The sequence below is a fragment of the Oncorhynchus masou genome, chromosome 22, assembly GCF_036934945.1.
Source record: "Oncorhynchus masou masou isolate Uvic2021 chromosome 22, UVic_Omas_1.1, whole genome shotgun sequence".
Classification (NCBI taxonomy): Eukaryota; Metazoa; Chordata; class Actinopteri; order Salmoniformes; family Salmonidae; genus Oncorhynchus; species Oncorhynchus masou.
In genome coordinates, this window is record NC_088233.1 from 54,269,929 (window position 1) to 54,288,710 (window position 18,782).

At 42.0% G+C, this 18,782-nt stretch overlaps 1 protein-coding gene across 2 annotated transcripts; it reads right to left on the reverse strand.

Moving 5' to 3' along the window:
- Nucleotides 1-1,190: 1,190 nt before the first annotated feature.
- Nucleotides 1,191-11,335, reverse strand: faxdc2 (fatty acid hydroxylase domain containing 2). 2 transcript variants are annotated; one of them, XM_064930575.1, is made up of 9 exons: nt 11,229-11,335; nt 9,752-9,828; nt 9,229-9,326; nt 8,925-9,028; nt 8,214-8,335; nt 6,349-6,554; nt 3,273-3,378; nt 2,937-3,103; nt 1,191-2,341 (listed from the first exon to the last, which is right to left on the reverse strand). In XM_064930575.1, exons 2-9 carry the CDS (start codon nt 9,824-9,826, stop codon nt 2,185-2,187), a joined length of 1,035 nt encoding a protein of 344 aa, XP_064786647.1. In that variant the 5' UTR covers nt 9,827-9,828; nt 11,229-11,335; the 3' UTR covers nt 1,191-2,184. The 2 variants fall into 2 exon arrangements, with proteins under 2 accessions (XP_064786647.1, XP_064786648.1); XM_064930576.1 differs by lacking the exons at nt 9,752-9,828; nt 11,229-11,335 and adding an exon at nt 9,436-9,521.
- Between the last annotated feature and the right edge of the window lie 7,447 nt (nt 11,336-18,782).

Below are 18,782 nucleotides of genomic sequence, written 5' to 3' on the forward strand. Positions count from 1 at the left end.
GACTTTGAAAGATCTCGAATATAAAATAGATTTTGATTTAACACTTTTGGTTACTACATGATTCCATGTATTATTTCATAGTTGTTTTCACTACTATTCTATAATGTAGAAAATAGTCAAGCATTCAGAAAAATCTTTGAGTAGGTGTGTCCAATCTTTTGACTATCTTGAAGAGATTAAGTAATACATATTTTTGGGGGGTGTGACGTAGAAGTCCGTCACTGGCCGCGGGCAGCATTTGGTTCTTTAACGCACACACATTCATCACTCCTCCCTGCTCCATTATAAGATAAGTTAACAATGTGGGTCGACACACAAATTAACTTCTGTCTTGGTGCATGCATTATACTTATCAATGTTGTGGATGAGCGCATTGTTTGTTTGTTCTGTTCCTCTCTCTCCATCTCTGTAGCTTCCGGGTATGCTGGAAAAGGACCCGAGCTAAGGGAATTGGGTTGGCTTTATAGTGCCTGTCCCAAATGGCTCATTAATGCATATGGGCATATTGAAAGATATTGTCAGTAGTGATGTAATGTTGTAAATGTTATGTTGTGATATTGTTTAAAACCGTGTTGCAATGTATATCCTTTAGTATGTTTAGTTCATGGAAAATGTAGGTTTGTATTGTTAATTGATTAATTAATTAGGGTTAATTGTTCTGAGGGGAGGGGCTAGCCCTACAAAAGGAGCCTCTCTTTCAGTCATGGAGAGGCAGTTTGGATTGAGCTGTGGATGGGGCAGCATTGTTTTTAAGCTGTCCCATAAGGTAGACGTTGATGGCAGTACTGTTGTTTTTTGTTCCGGAATCACTTGTAAATAAACACCTTTGCACAGAAGAACTTTTGCGGTTCCGCCATCTTTTTTATTTTGATAGAGGTTAGGTTGTCCAGTTTAGCCTTCTGGCCTACTCTACGTGACAGGGGGACAGTTAACTGGATAAACCATTGATCCATGGGGGCGGCAGGAAGCCTAGCGGTTAAGAGCATTATTGGGCCAATAACTGAAAGGTCACTGGTTTGAATCTCCGCTAAATGACTTAATGTAATTCTGGTTTCTGGATCAGTCACATCACTGATGGATGAATGAATACTGTAGCAGACTACGGATTATGAGAGAATTGGAGTAAAAAAAGAGAATTTACAGATGTGATGATGAATACTGATTGTGTCAAAGCTTTGAAACAAATGAGATGTTTTTTTGTTAAGGTTTTATTCTCCAACAATGGCACAGTTTATGAATTACGGGTCATGTAAAAATCTATACTGACTCCCAAATCTCAACCCTACAGAGCACAGCCCTTTAAGGACCAATTTATCAATCAATACAGATCATACAAATGGTGATAAAGTTGATTGTATGGTTTTCCATAGACCAGAATCCACAAACTTACTAACAATAAGCATACTGTAATAACCTTATTAGTATGTTTTTCTCCAGTTACACAGGAATCACTCAACTACATCTTTAATATGACTGCCAATTACAGTAATAAAGTGCCATCCAACAATCGGATTATAAAATGTCGGATTTATAATTAAAAAGCGATATGTCCCGTCCTTATCTCCAAGCAGCAAGTTTATACTTAACAGCAGAGAACAAGGTTAGACTGGAAAGGTAGAAAGTACTACTGCTAGGAACGTTATAACAAGATGAAACAAAAGTCTTCTGATCGTGTAAAATAAAAAGTAGTAAATTACCACCATGTGTTTTCAGTGTAATGAGGTGCTCGAGTCAGGGATAGGATGTAGATGCACAAAAGTAAACAGCATATTGGGTCAACTTCCGCAACAACTAAGAGCGTTGGAGCACGAGGCTAAACGTGAAGCAAGCCCGTGCACATGCGCAGATGGCGTGTGTGACTGTGAGAGCAAAGTCTTGCTCATCACAACATCTGCGTTGCTGCTCGTGCAACGTCATTTTGCTGACTCTACCTTTAATAAGAACTCCACTGTCTCGACTACCAAGATTAGAAAGGAACAGTGGGAGAGGAGCCAGCCCAGTGCCAGACTTGGTATACTGATTGCATCTCTATAATCTCTCCTTTCTCTGTGCACTTGATCGTAGATTTTCCTCTAGCTCATGCTTACACCAATCCAATGATTTTAGCCGTATGGACGGGTGCACACTACAGGAGTAAGGAGAGATTATTGGGATGTAGGTGGAGGTCAGAAGTGATGGGGAGAATCACTGGACCTTCTTGGGGGGGTCTGGGATGCTCTCGGTCAGAGGGGTGAGGCTGAGCAGCAGGGTGTGACGCTCGTAAGCCTTGGTCTTCCTGAAGTTGGCGTCGGTCCCATGTAGCCTGTCCAGAACCCCCAGGACTCCAAAGTTCTGGTTGAACCTGAAGAGATGGAGGGTAGGGGACATAATTACTACAAAATAAAACGGTGTGCTGTTCTTAACGTTTCCTCCTTTGAATTTGACATGTACATTGCCTGGCTAAAGCCACAGACTCGCTGTGTTTCAGGCAGGCTAACTTGTCCATGGAACAAATCCCAAATCAACCCCCACTCTTTTGCACGTATCAACTCCCCTTCTCGGATCGGGATGGATTAGATTTAACAAGCGTAAGCAATATTACGGAAAAATTCCACCTAGCCTTCAGAAGAGATATGTGGAGGAGCTATTACCATACTTTTAACATCTGCCATGGCCGGCAGAGTCAACCAAGTCCAAAGTACAAACAAAGAACTGGACAGGGATTCACGGTAATAAAATGAATATGCCAAGAACAGTGTGCCCTATATCAGTTAACATACCAAAGTCCCCTCTGGGAAAATTAAGTCATTCTTGTATGTCCCAAATGGCACCCTATGCCCTTTATAATGCACTACTTTTAACAAAGTCCCATAGGGCTCTGTTAAAAAGTAGTGTGTTACATAGGCTTGCGTCCCAAATGGCACCCTATTCCCTATCTTGCATAAGAAAGGACTCACTTGAGGTGGTGGTAGTCGTGGAACTCGGGGGAGGGCAGGAAGGGGAGGTGGTAGCCACAGTGGGAGATGGTGGTGCTGACCAGAGCCAGAGCGTACCACAGGGTGGTTGTGACCAGGTGGGAACCCAGGATAACAGGGCCGATCAGGGCAGGCAGCATGTTGGACAGCTGGGGGTGGGGCAGGACCATCAGCAACATGGTTTTACATTGTTTAGAAATATGGTTAGAAATTATCTGCTTACAAGATTATCCACAATGCAGTGTTTCAAGCTACGGTCCCCTAGTTTGACTTTGAGAGAGAGAAAGAAAGAAGAGTGGACAGGTATAAAGTGCTCACCACATGCTCCAGAGGATGGGCGTAGAGAGAGACCACTCCAATGGGAGCCGTCCACTCATGGTGCTGCTTGTGGAAATGCTTGTAGAGGGCAGGATGGTGAAACAGCCTGACAGGGAAGGGATCACAAGTTAAATGTCAGAGAGGTGTCAGACGGTCGAATATACTGTCAGGGTGAGTTGTATTTTCACTCTCAGCTCTCTGACCAAAAATATAAAAGGCAACATGTAAAGTGTTGGTCCCATGTTTCATGAGCTGAAACAAAAGATCCGGGAAATGTTCCATTTGCACAAAAAGTATAATTTCTCACATTTTGTGCCCAAATTTGTTTACATCCCTACTGTGTCAAGATAATCCATCCACCTGACAGGTGTGGCATATCAGGAAGCTGATTAAACAGCATGATCATTACACAGGTGCACCTTGTGCTGGAGACAAAATCCACTCTAAAATGTGCAGTTTTGTCACACGACACAATGCCACAGATGTCTCAAGTTGAGGGAACGTGCAATTGGCATGCTGACTGCAGGAATGTACGAGAGCTGTTGCCAGAGAATTGAATGTTCATGTCTCTACCATAAGCTGCCTGCAATGTCATTTTAGAGAATTTGTCAGTACGTCCAACTGGCCTCACGACCCAAGAGCATGTGTAACCACGCCAGCCCAGGACCTCCATATCTGGCTTCTTCACCTGCGGGATCGTCTGAGACCAACCACCCAGACAGCTGATGAAGCTGAGGAGTATTTCTGTCTGTAAAACTCATTCTGATTGGCTGTGCCCACCCATGGCTGTGCCCTTGCCCAGTGATGTGAAATCTATAGATTAGGGTATAATGAATTTCAATTGACAGATTTCCTTACGTGAACTGTAACTCAGTAAAATCGTTGAAATTGTTGCATGTTGCGTTTAGATTTTTGTTCAGTATAAGTTCTTTGCCACAGCATTGAATGTGCTTGTAACATTTAAATTCTAGCACAAAACAATCCTTTTTGTCGTTCCATATGTTATGTGATAATGCAACATGTTCATGTTGTCCCTTTACTCAGTGCATAGCCAATAAAGCACTAAAATGTAAAAATGGTATGTGTACCTTCTACAGGCTGATAAATTCTAGTTGCCTGTTAAACCAGAGGTTGACCCCTCTCTGATGATGGGGTCACCAAAACAAACAGTACTTAATACCCTAAGCGATATTTCTGGGGATAAAGGCTGTAATTCAGCTATCGGCACTAACGTGATAGAGATGTCTAATCCCTGGTTCACTCTGGCCTTTCAAGATGGCTTATGTTTTGACCAGGGCCCAGGCACTTGGAGGCAGCTGGAGAGTGAACAGAGATAAGGATGAGAATATACGGTACCTAAAGAAAATATGCAAACCCTTTGACTTTTCCCCACATTTGTTGTGTTACAGCTTGAATTTAAAATGTATTAAAGTTAGCTTTTTGGGGGTCACTGGCCAACACACAATACCTGATCATGTGAAAGTGGGATAATGTTTTTCAATGTTTTTTTTTTATTGAAAAGCTGAAATGTGTTCAGTCACCAAGTATTCGACCCCTTTGTTATGGCCAAAATAAGTTCAGGAGTAAACATTTGCTTAACAAGTCACATAAGTTGCATGTACTCATCTGTGTGCAATAATAGTGTTTAAAATTATGTTTGAATGACTACCTCAACTCTGTACCCCACACACAATTATCTGTAAGGTCCCTCAGTCGAGCACTGAATTTCAAACACAGATTCAACCACAAAGACCAGGGAGGTTTTCCAATGCCTCACCAAGAAGGGTAGATGGGTAAAACAAAACAAAGCAGACACTGAATATCCCTTTGAGCATGGTAAAGTTATTAATTACACTTTGAATGGTGTGTCAATACACCCAGTCACTACAAGGATATAGGTGTCCTTCCTAACTCAGTTGCCAAAGAGGAAAGAAACCGCTCAGAGATGTTAAAACAGTGTAATGACTGTGATAGGAGAAAACTGAGGACGGATCAACAACATTGTAGTTACTCCACAACTCTAACCTAATTAACAGAGTGAAAGAAAATAATAATATATATATATATATATATATATATTCAAAAACATGCATCCTGTTTGCAACAAGGCACAAAAGTAATCCTGCAAAAAATGTGGAGAAGGAATTCACTTTTTGGCCTGAATACAAAGTGTTATTTTTGAGGCAAATCCAGTACAACACATTCCTGTGTTCCACTCTTCATATTTTCAAGCATAGTGGTGGCTGTATCATGTTATGGGTATGGTTGTAATCATTAAGGACTGGGGAGTTTCAGGATTTAAAAAAAAGGAATGGAGCTCAGCACAGGCAAAATCCTAGAGGAAACACTAGTTCAGTCTGCTTTGAATTCACCTTTCAGTAGGACAATAACTTAAAACACAAGGCCAAATATACACTGGAGTTGCTTACCAAGAAGACACTGAATGTTCCTGAGTGGCTGAGTTACAGTTGACTTCAAGATCTACTTAAAAATCAATGGCAAGACTTGAAAATGGTTGTCTAGCAATGATCAGCAACCAATTTGACAAAGCTTGAAGAATTATGAAAATGGGCAAATGAATGCTCTTAGAGACTTACCCAGAAAGACTCACAGCTGTAATCACTCTTAGAGACTTACCCTGAAAGACTCACTGCCAAATGGGATTCTACAAAGTATTGACTCAGGGGTGTGAATACTTAGTAAATTAGATAATTCTGTATCTAATTTTCAATAAATCTTCTAAAATGTAAAAAAAAAAAAAAGAAGGGGTAATGTGAGTAGATGGGTGAGAAAAAACAGCCATTTCCTCCATTTTGAATTCAGGCTGCAACAACACAATGTGGAATAAGGCAAGGGGTAGTAATACATTCTGAAGGCACTGTCATGAGTATCTTGTCTATGGAACCTCTCAGAGGAGCGTGTCTATTTCCCCATATGCATATGTCTGTCTATTGTTTGTCTATGAAACATCGTAATCGTTCGCTTATCTTTGGGTACAGCATTTTCCACACCAATCAATTCTTCCTGACAAGGCACTGTATTGTATATTAGAAACCATGCTGCCCCCAGTCCTTACCTGTGCGAGTAGTAGAACAGAAGCTCCTCCAGCACGGCGCAGAAGGCCATCTCCAACAGGCCTCGGTGGAAGGTGGGCAGCTCAGGGCCGCAGGGATTCCCACTCGAAAACATAACCGCCCAGCACACCACCACCATGGGAACAGAGATGAAGAGCTGGTTGAGGACCACCGTCTTCACCGCGTGGCGCAGCTTCACTGGGTCAACCTAGGGGATGGGGACAGTTTTAGTGGCAAATGTCAGGTCTCCGTTTCCTTCAAGTCATCAATTATCATCACCCATTTCTGCAATCATTAGTCTTCTTGTTTATTGTTCACTTAGTTGAACTTGTTTGGTTTACTTCAACGTTTTTCAATGTCCGCTAGTTTTTAAGATGTAAGTAGGGGGTCTTATTTGATTTTTTTAACATCTTCCAGCGGCTACGCTCGTACGTTGTACAAATGTACAAATCAAACACATCACTGTAGAGCCGACGTAAACAGATCTCTGCTTTATAAGCAGATCAAGAGGTTATGAGCAGTTGGCAAAGTATAGTTATCCTCAGTCCGGTCTCATGTTTTCTGAGCTTTGCACCCTCACATTCAAAAATCATCACTGACCTTTGAAACTCACAGGGCAATTCTTCAATATCTGGCTACGTTATTTGGTGAGTATATCTATCTGCATTTGGCATATATTATAAACAGGTCATGTTTATGACTGATAAGCACTTTGAGTAACACAATATCACTTAAGTATCTAATCTTCCACAGATTGCAGGAGATGGCAGGGTAAACACTAAGTAACCAGCGGTCCTCAGTAATGGCAGTCGTTCTCTCGCTAGTGTCCTATAAAACAACATCTGTTAATCAACCTCAGTAAGAGGACATTGGTCCGATCGACTGATGGACATGCCATTCATAGAGACCTGAGTTTTTCCTGACCACGGGACATGAACAGGAGAGGCCCTATTTATGGAGAGGCCCTATTCACAACACACACGCACGTGAGAGCACACACACACACAACTCCTTTCACTACTAACATCAAGGCGGTGGCCCGTTCCTGTAGGTTCATGCTCTACAACATCCGCAGAGTACGACCCTGCCTCACACAGGAAGCGGCGCAGGTCCTAATCCAGGCACTTGTCATCTCCCGTCTGGATTACTGCAACTCGCTGTTGGCTGGGCTCCCTGCCTGTGCCATTAAACCCCTACAACTCATCCAGAACGCCGCAGCCCGTCTGGTGTTCAACCTTCCCAAGTTCTCTCACGTCACCCCGCTCCTCCGCTCTCTCCACTGGCTTCCAGTTGAAGCTCGCATCCGCTACAAGACCATGGTGCTTGCCTACGGAGCTGTGAGGGGAACGGCACCGCAGTACCTCCAGGCTCTGATCAGGCCCTACACCCAAACAAGGGCACTGCGTTCATCCACCTCTGGCCTGCTCGCCTCCCTACCACTGAGGAAGTACAGTTCCCGCTCAGCCCAGTCAAAACTGTTCGCTGCTCTGACCCCCCAATGGTGGAACAAACTCCCTCACGACGCCAGGACAGCGGAGTCAATCACCACCTTCCGGAGACACCTGAAACCCCACCTCTTCAAGGAATACCTAGGATAGGATAAAGTAATCCTTCTCACCCCCTTAAATGATTTAGATGCACTATTGTAAAGTGGCTGTTCCACTGGATGTCAGAAGGTGAATTCACCAATTTGTAAGTCGCTCTGGATAAGAGCGTCTGCTAAATGACTTAAATGTAAATGTACTAGAGTGAAGTGTGAGGGTTTCATAAAGATGATCCTGATTAGAGCCCTTCCTGTTTACTGTAATAAATGGAGGTCATGATGAGATACAGGTGTGTAAAACAGGATTAGACTGACTGTACCTACCGGGTTGTTCTTGTCCACCTGTATTCTGTAACGGGTGATGAAGTTGGGCATTCCAGTGTAATCAACCAGCATGAGCAGAAGATTGGACCCCCAGAAAGCCACGAAAGGCACAAACATCGCCCCTGTACAGCACAACCAAAAGCAATGCATTACATGCAATACAACAACCGCATCATGTACACATGAACTAATTCAAGATACAGCCCTAACATTGTCTAAGAACAGGTCAGCAGGTTTCACTCAATCAGTACATTGACATCTCATAAAAGTGATATAAAACCAAAGATGGAGACTGAAGTGCCAAAATGGTCCCTATTTTGCCTTTACAGTGCACTACTTTTGACTAGGGCCCATAAGGCGGTATGTAGGGAATAGGGTGCCATTTGAGACCCAAGCCTTTACAAATCACATGACATCATCTCTAGACAGATGTTTGTGCCTAATAATGGACGGAACATAAATATACTTCACTATTCTGGGGAGAAGAAGAAAGAAGCCTGAACTTGCTATGTTGTTTGTTTTTATTATATCACCCAGATATCAGAGCTGTGGAACATCAGAATTCCATGAGAGAGTTGTACTGGGCTGCTCGCCACAGTCTCGTTCTTCCTGTTCCTTTGTGCAGCACATAATACTTCCTTTGGTTTACGTGGGATGTTATTTCCAGCGGGACACCGGGCTTCAGATCCCACCAGTTACATTGTCTCTTACCGGCATAGAACAAGGCTGTCTCGTGTCCCTCCCACCTCTGGTGTACTTTGGTCCACTGGTTTTGCCAGAAGTCTCCTGATGCTCCCCAAAACCTCTGCAGATGCCTGGGAGGCACAGGGAAAAGGCTATGGTTACAACTAGTCCCACAAATCTGTGGTTGCAATAACAATTCGATATTGTTCTTATTACTCGAAAATGGAAGAAATTCATATTATTCCAGTGTTCACAGTGTAAATATGGCATTGGTTCATGTTTGTTCTGAAATCATCTCTTGTCCCCTACAGTGGATGTTTGTTGTTATTACCATGTTAAGGAGTTCCCAAAGGCTGCCAGGACAAAGAGGCCAGATCCAATGACGATGACCGCTTTCATCACCGAGTCCAAAAGGCCTCCTGGGGCCTCCTACAGGAAGAGAAAAACAATATTTATATAAACAAATCTGCTCTATGACCCAACAGTCAGGTTGCCTTCACAACTCTTTACTTTTCAATTGCTCACTCTCTCAAGTCACCTTCTGCAATGATCACTATTTCCTCAACTCACATCATCATGTGTATAAACTGTATCTATTCCCTCTGCACTGGATAGAATAGAATGCAGTCCTACAAGTTAGACCTGTACTGACACGTATCCAGATAAGTACAGTCAAGTAGCATAGGTCACTCCTTTTAGCCTGCAAAACAATCGCACCTGACACAGAGTACATGGAGTGAAACGTTAAACAAGACTGCTACCCAGGCTAGAAAGAGACTGTCTATGACTCGGTCTTACTTGTTCGAACAAATGCATCGGGAACATCCAGATGTCAATTACACTGATGCTCTTACCTGTCTTTGACTGCTTGGGTTCATTTGGACAGGGACCTGACCTTTGCTGTTCATTTGAGTCACGTCGCCCTTCATGTCTTAAAAGAAAACACATTTAATGTATAATGCAGGGTGCCATACTCTTATGTAACATGTTTTCTTTTCACAAAGCCCTGGCTGTCCTGACGGGGTCAAACTTGATTGTCCACATGCTCCGAATACAACAAGTGTAGACTTTAACATGAAATGCTTACTTACAAGCCCCTAAATATTTACCAAGTACACTAAAATAAAAAAGAAACACAATAAGAATAACAATGAGGAGGCTATATACAGGGTGCACCGGTACCGAGTCATTGTGCATGGCTACAGGCTAGTTGAGATAAACGGTACATGTTAGATCAATTCCAATGTTTTATGATTGATTTATATTGTCCAAAGTCCTGTCTAATCGTATGATTTTACAACAATAGATTGTGGCTGGAATGTACAGTTGCAGGTTGATGTATAATCGGATTACCATTTGAGCTCGACTTTCATTTGAGCTAACAAGCAAGATTGGCATGCATTCTACCAAGATTAGTGAAAACAATCTTACCGACAATGATTCTATAGAAGTGTGCATCTATATTTTTGAAATGATAAGGTTGTTCTTATTAACAAAAGCTTGCAGTGAAAAATGACTAAATCTAATCCGGGTATATCTGTTGGATCAACCAGACAACAGTCTGTTTACATTGGGCAACAAAAGCAGGCTAGTGTAATTTCTGCATGCTAAACATAGGCCTAACTAACCCAATATGTAGGCCTACTATTTAGGAGCCTCAACATTCCCCATACTTGTTAAAGGTCCAAGGAACTTATTCAGTGCCTTATTTTCAGAAGTAGACTGGCTCTGCATCGATTCACAATTGCGATACGGTTCTAGAAACATAAAGCACTTTACTTTCATATCACATCATAATACACACCCTGTAGGCTACACTGTTTTGACCGGCTTTGCAGTCAAGTGTTTCTCAGCGAGAACACATTTCTGCCAGCCTTCTTTGTGTTACACGCAGGTGTTTGGCGCGTACTAGACAGTTAATTAGCGGTCCCTCGGTCTTCCACGCTATGACGTGGAGATGGTCGCGTGGGAACAAGAACCCTGTCAAGGTGTGTGTCAACTTGATGCTTTTTGAAAATTGTTTCTCGCTGATATGAAAGGTCCTTTGGTTCCCAAACCGTACCGCAAGCAATGCGTGTGATAATGTTCAGACCGAGCGCAGGGGCTCTTACTGACGCCTTCCTCCAAAGATGTGTCATTGAAACGAGAGTCATGGTCAAGGACTAAAAACACAGTTGGCTAAATAGACTCAGACTGCCCTGTTGACTGATTTTTTACAGATTGCACAAGGCTCAGTGAAATTGATAGCCTGTAGAATACAGTAAACTCCAGATCAGTATCCAATAGAAGGAGATGAGGGCAATAGGTAGATACGGGTAGCCTGCTACTTACTGCTGTCGTTTCCTCGGACGATCGCAATCTGTGCAACTACGTTTCCAGTCGGTAGGTTATATGCAGCCTATTCTTTCACATACAAGTCGCAGCTTCAATTGGATGGATTTCCAACCCTACACGACTTATGATTGGTGGATAAATTGTCAGCTGACCGCGAAAAGACGCACAAGGCTGCGCTCTCCTTTATTTTCGTCTCGATGATGGCTTTTGTTATCTTCTGTCTTCTACATGTGTCCAGGTGAAGGTTGAACGAACTGTTAATGGCCTTTTGTTATCGCCTTTCCCCTCAAACCCTGGCCGGGTTGAGCGGGGGATTTTTTTTATTCCCTGGGAAACGTTATAGCAGACTATACGGACTTCGCCTTTTCCTCTGGTTAGATTCAAGATTGGGACTGAATTGGGCCACTGTCAATTCCAGATCTGAAATTGATTCTGTGTTTCTGGACCAGGTTTAGTATAGGATAGAAAACAATAACTTTATTTTTCCCGTCTTATGTTGACTTTGTTGCACAACATTCAACAAGTGATGACCATATACAGGAAAGGGTCTGAAAAATTTAGAGGAAAAATTGGTTTTACATTCGGACATTCTACAGACATTCGCCAAAAGCCATTTCAAATTGTAAAAATCAATAACGAATTGATTGTCACAGAAACATAAAGATGGATGTGATTTATTCTATAAATGTCTAACATACTTTTACAACTTTTGTTTTGAGTAACAATTCCAGTTTTGATTTGATAGAGGGCATGTAGTCCGTCTCGAGAGCATGTGGTCAAAGTTCTAACGAGTCTGTTATACCCTATTGGAAGGTGCCTGGCATAAAATGCTGCATCTTCAGTCATATTAAATTAGATTACAGGAAAAAACTACGGGATGAAGGGATCAGGCCTCACTAACAAAGAAGACAGGTGGATGGATCAAGAGGACCAACACAACCGAGAGGATCAACATGGACATTCCATTAAAAGAACATCAAATTGATCAGAAATACAGTGTAGACATTGTTAATGTTGTAAATGACTATTGTAGCTGGAAATGGCTGATTTCTTTATGGAATATCTACATAGGTGTACAGTACAGAGGCCCATTATCAGCAACCATCAAATCAAATGTATTTAAATAGCCCTTCTTACATCAGCTGATTTATCAAAGTGCTGTACAGAAACCCAGCCTAAAACCCCAAACAGCAAGCAATGCAGGTGTAGAAGCACGGTGGCTAGGAAAAACTCCTAGAAAGGCCAAAACCTAGGAAGAAACTTAGAGAGGAACCAGGCTATGAGGGGTGGCCAGTCCTCTTCTGGCTGTGCCGGGTGGAGATTATAACAGAACATGGGCAAGATGTTCAAATGTTCATAAATGACCAGCATGTTCAAATAATAGTAATCACAGTAGTTGTCGAGGGTGCAACAAGTCAGCACCTCAGGAGTAAATGTCAGTTGGCTTTTCATTGCCGATCATTGAGAGTATCTCTACCGCTCCTGCTGTCTCTAGAGAGTTGAAAACAGCAGGTCTGGGACAGGTAGCACGTCTGGTGAACAGGTCAGGGTTCCATAGCCGCAGGCAGAACAGTTGAAACTGGAGCAGCAGCACGGCCAGGTGGACTGGGAACAGCAAGGAGTCATCATGCCAGGTAGTCCTGAGGCATGGTCCTAGGGCTCAGGTCCTCCGAGAAAGACACATCACTCCTGTGTTCCAATAGCTAATCCAAATGTATTATTTTAAACGGCTAATAATTACAAAACCCTTTTGTAATTATGTTAGTACAGCTGAAAACTGTTGGACTGATTAAAGAAGCAATAAAGCTGTCCTTTTGACTAGTTGAGTATCTGGAGCAACAGCATTTGTGGGTTTGATTACAGGCTCAAAATGGTTAGAAACAAAAAGTTCCAAAACGTGTACAGACTGTAATGAACTCCAACTGGCTTAACAACTCCAACAGTCTATCTCCTTTCCCAGTTTCATCAACAGTTTCAATTCACGCTGTTCCAGATGCATAGGGGGTTGTACCTCATGAAGTCACCACTGGATCTATAGACTTTCCAGAATGTGTTCTGGGAATACCCGGGGTATTAAACGTTGAGTTGTAAGTGTTGAACAGTTCAATCTATTACCCCAGGAGATGGTACCATTCAGCTTGAAGGATGACAAGGCAGGACTTCAACAAAGCCAAAATAGAAAATGATTGAAAGGGGCTTCTTTGCTGTTAAATTAGAGACGTATAAATAAATGACTGTTGTGCCTTGTAACTACTTTAAAATGTGGAACTGTTGCACTAAAAATGCAAACATTGATTTGGCGTACAATTTAAGATTGTAAACATTGTACAACTTTATATAAACATTGTCTGACTTCATATAGAACAAATTGCACTTGAAATGAACATTTCTTTAAAGTCATTGCAAATATATGCATATTTTCACTTTTTTTCTGCAATAATCACTAAATTAGTTATTGATTTCTTCTTTAAATGTAATATTTGAGATTTTATGTATTTCTATCAAATAAAAACTGGAATTTTTACTCACAAGAAAGTTTATAAAAGTATACTAGACATTTATTGAATAAATCATAACTAGTTTGATGTTTCTGTGACAAATGGTGAATTAGTTATTGATGTATACCTTTTTAAATGACATTTTATAGATGTTATGTATTTCTATCAAGTCAAAACTGGAATTTTTACTCACAAGAAAGGTTGTAAAAGTATACTAGACATTTATAGAATAAATAATACCTAGCTTGATGATTCTGTCATAATCAGTGAATTAGTTATCGATAAATAGCTTTAAATGGCATTTTATAGATGTTATTATTTCTATCAAATTAAAACTGGAATGTTTACTCAAAGCAAATGTAAAAGTATGCTAGACATTTATTGAATAAATCATATCTAGTCTGATGTTTCTGTGACAAACGGTGAAGTTAGTTAATGATTTTTACATGTGTAAATGGCTTTTGGCGAATGTCTGTTGAATATCTGAATGTGTGAATATAAAACCATCTTTTCCTCTGTCTGAAAAATGGGAATAGGAGTGGAATTGGTTGCCTTGGCATGAGAGACTGATGAAAAAGATTATGTTTGAAAATCTATGTGAGAATATCAGGAAATGACAAGTCCTCTGTCTGCCCCAGCTGTCCTACTATGCCAGTTGCATGTGTTTAACTGTATTCCTTCTCCCAAGAGTTTATGGATTGATGTCAAATGACTATAAATCATCTCTATAACTCCATCTGTCATATTATGGAGAGGTTTCATATTAGTGATTGAATGCTGTATAATTAAAGTGCACTCGACAAATTAATATTTGCATTAGGGGAATAAATTATGTAAATGTCAGCATGTATTTGTATACCAGCCAGTAACCCCCGCCAACAAACACTACTCATGTTGTCAGATGTCTTTTAGACTCAGCTGAAAGAACAAAAGGCCACAACTTCTCTTTCAACTTTCACCTGATTAGCTTAGCCTAAATTGCCTTACAGGTAACTTGTCTGCTATATGGTATATTTTAAGTAGAGAAGCTCCAACGCACCTGCTAATAACCTACTGTACTCTGGATGTCACTCCCTGACCTGAGTATTCTTTGTTTTCTTTATATATTTTTGTTAGGTCAGCGTGTGACATGGGTGAAGTATGTATTTTTTTGTACTGTCTAGGGTTTTTTGTAGGTTTATGGGGTTGTTTACCATCTAGGTGTTTATGTATGTCAATGGTTGCCTAGATTGGTTCTCAATTTGAGGTGGCTGTTTATCTTTGTCTCTGATTGGGAACCATATTTAGGCAGCCATCTCCTTTGGGTATTTCGTGGGTTTTTGTCTATGTGATGTTGCATGTTTGCACTCAGTTTAGATAGCGGTCTAGTTAGTTAGTTGAACTTCGTGTTTTTCCGTCTTTCATTAAAAAGATATATTCACATCACGCTGCGCTTTGGTCTCCTCACTACGACGATCGTGACACTGGAGTGCATTACACTACTGAAACATTGTACTGCAACTTTTTTGTGTAAAATAATAATAAGCCAGTGTATATTGGGGAAGACTGGGTTTGGGTGAAAGATAATTTAATAATATCATGAATGTGAGCCAACCTTCCAATCTAGCCAATTAGCACTTGACTTTCACTTTCTAGAATTTCATCTCTGACCTCTAACCCCAGACGGGTCACAGGAAGATCAAGGTCTGGTTCCAGGCAGACTATATTGCAGAAGTGGTATTGCATGAACCAATGGCAGGTGTCTGCAATGTAATCAGCCTAAAACGCAGCTTTTGCAAGTGTCCGGCATTGGGATGGCTGGACAGACTGTTAATTTACTTTTGGTAGAAACTAGAGGTAGTATATTTTCTTAACCAACAATGCACCTCAAGAAATAGAGTTAAGGGCTTGTCAGTAAGCATTTCACTGTAAGGTCTACACCTGTTGTGTTCGGTGCATGTGACAAATACATTTTGATTTGATTAGTGGAGTTATCAGACAGCACCTGATGTGGAAGCTCACCTCTTGCCTTCTAGATTAGATGTCTTGTTCAAAAGCCTAGATAATTGAGACTAGATCAGAAGAGACTGGTGATATTTCAAAAAAAATGTATAGGAAAGAAGGCCATACCACTTCAACCATGTGAAAATCTACAATCCATTTACAATCCATTTGTTGGATGGTAATCCGCTCTTACCATATTTGTTTTATTAGAATTTATGTATTTGTTAATGCTTTAGTACATTTTTGTGAGGGTCTGTATCAATGGAAAAATATACAAGCATTTCCCTCACCAGACATTATGCCAATGAAAATGTATATTAATGTAATAATGTACATACCAATGATAACGTACACCCTCTCTCTCAATGCTGTAATGACCTCTAGTGTGGCAACAGTCTCACTACACCTGCATATGCTCATAAACTCAGCAAAAAAAGAAACGTCCCTTTTCAGGACCCTGTCTTTCATAGACAATTAGTAAAAAATCCAAATAATTTCACAGATCTTCATTGTAAAAGGGTTTAAAAACTGTTTCCCATGAATGTTCAATGAACCATAATTAATGGACAAGCACCTGTGGAACGGTCGTTAAGACACTAACAGCTTACAGACGGTAGGCTATTACAGTTATGAAAACTTAGGACACTAAAGAGGCCTTTCTACTGACTCTGAAATACACCAAAAGAAAGATGCCCAGGGTCACTGCTCATCTGTGTCAACGGGCCTTAGGCATGCTACAAGGAGGCATGAGGACTGCAGATGTGGCCAGGGAAATAAATTGCAATGTCCGTACTGTGAGAAACCTAAGACAGCGCTACAGGGAGACAGGACGGAAAGCTGATTGTCCTCGCAGTGGCAGACCACGTGTAACAACACCTGCAAAGGATTGATACATCCAAACATCACACCTGTGGGACAGGTACAGGATGGCAACAACAACTTCCCGAGTTATACCGGGAACGTACTATCCCTCCACCAGTGCTCAGACTGTCCGCAATAGGCTGAGAGAGGCTGGAATGAGGGCTTGTAGGCCTGTTGTAAGGCAGGTCCTCACCAGACATCACCGGCAACAACGCCGCCTATGGGCACAAACTCACCATCGCTGGACCAGACGGGACTGGCAAAAAGTGCTCTTCACTGACGAGTCGCGGTTTTGTCCCACCAGGGTGATTCGTGTTTATCGCCGAAGGAATGAGCGTTGCACCGAGGCCTGTACTCTGGAGCGGGATCGATTTGGAGGTGGAGGGTCCATCATGGTCTGGGGTGGTGTGTCACAGCATCATCGGACTGAGTTTGTTGTCATTGCAGGCAATCTCAACGCTGTGCTTTACAGGGAAGACACCCTCCTCCCTCATGTGGTACCCTTCCTGCAGGCTCATCCTCACATGACCCTTCAGCATGACAATGCCACCAGCCATACTGCTCATTCTGTGTGTGATTTCCTGCAAGACAGGAATGTCAGTGTTCTGCCATGGCCAGCGAAGAGCCTGGATCTCAATCCCATTGAACAAGTCTGGAACCTGTTGGATTGGTGGGTGAGGGATAGGGCCATTCCCCACAGAAATGTCTGGGAACTTGCAGGTGCCTTGGTGGAAGAGTGGGGTAACATCACACAGCAAGAACTGGTAAATCTGGTGCAGTCCATGAGGAGGAGATGCACTGCACTGCAGTACTTAATGCAGCTTGTGACCACACCAGATACTGACTGTTACTTTTCTTAATTTTGACCCCCCGTTGTTAATGGACACATTATTCTATTTCTATTAGTCACATGTCTGTGGAACTTATTCAGTTTGTCTCAGTTGTTGAAACGTGTTATGTTCATATACATGTTAAGTTTGCTGAAAATAAACGCAGTTGACAGTGAGAAGACGTTTCTTGTTTTGCTGAGTTCATGTAGCAGATGGGGGATCTGTGAAACTCACTCCTCAGCCTTAAGTGTTTCCACTTGCGCTGGCGAATAGCTTGCTTTTCGTAGGCACGACTTGGTAAGATGCTTTAGGGTGGCCGCTGTGTGTTTGCGAGGCAGTGTTCCTGGGTTTGAGCCTTGGTATGAGCTAAATCAGGAGGAAGCGGTAGGCCTACTACCGAAGCAAGCAGTGTGACATCCTTTACACATTAACATCCAAAGATCCAACCTATGTCAAGATGTTTGATATTAAAAAGGGTTCGATAGGCTACTATTGAATGCTGCAGAATCCCCCACACATCAATCACACCTGAAAAACGGCCCTTTTCATCCTGATGTTGGGCTTGTTTACACTGAGCTGCACTGGGGTAAGACACAGTGGTGCCGGCCTGAGATGTCGGTTGGAAAACGTACCTTATTGCAGGGATGGGATATGCCACTGTTCTTCAAATTTGACCTTTATCTACACTGATACATTGAGAAGATATAAATGCTGCTAGTTTTCCCAGAAAACCTCCCTTTTTGTCTTCATGCTAGCTAGCAGTATCCAGAGCATCCATTATAGAATAGACATCGCCAAAGATGAGGATCGGTAAGATGGTCAGTTTTACGAGGGTATGTTTGGCAGCATGAGTGAAGGATGATTTGTTGCAAAATAGGAAGCCAATTCTAGATTTAACTTTGGATTGGAGATGTTTGATGAGAATCTAGAATGAGAGTTTACAGTCTAACCAGACACCTAGGTATTTGTAGTTGTCCACATATTCTAAGTCAGAACCGTCTAGAGTAGTGATGCTGGGCGGGCGGGCAGGTGTAGGCAGGTTGAAGAGCATGCATTTAGTTTTACTTGTATTTAAGAGCAGTTGGAGGCTACGGAAGGAGAGTTGTATGGCATTGAAGCTTGTCTGGAGGGTAGTTAACACAGTGTCCAAAGAAGGGCCAGAAGTATACAGAATGGTGTCGTCTGCGTAGAGGTGGATCAGAGACTCACCAGCAGCAAGAGCGACATCATTGATATATACAGAGAAAAGAGTTGGCCCAAGAATTGAACCCCGTGGCACCCCCATAGAGACTGCCTGAGGCCCAGACAGGCAGTCTCGATTAGACACACTGAACTCTATCGGAAAAGCAGTTGGTGAACCAGTTGAGGCAATCATTTGA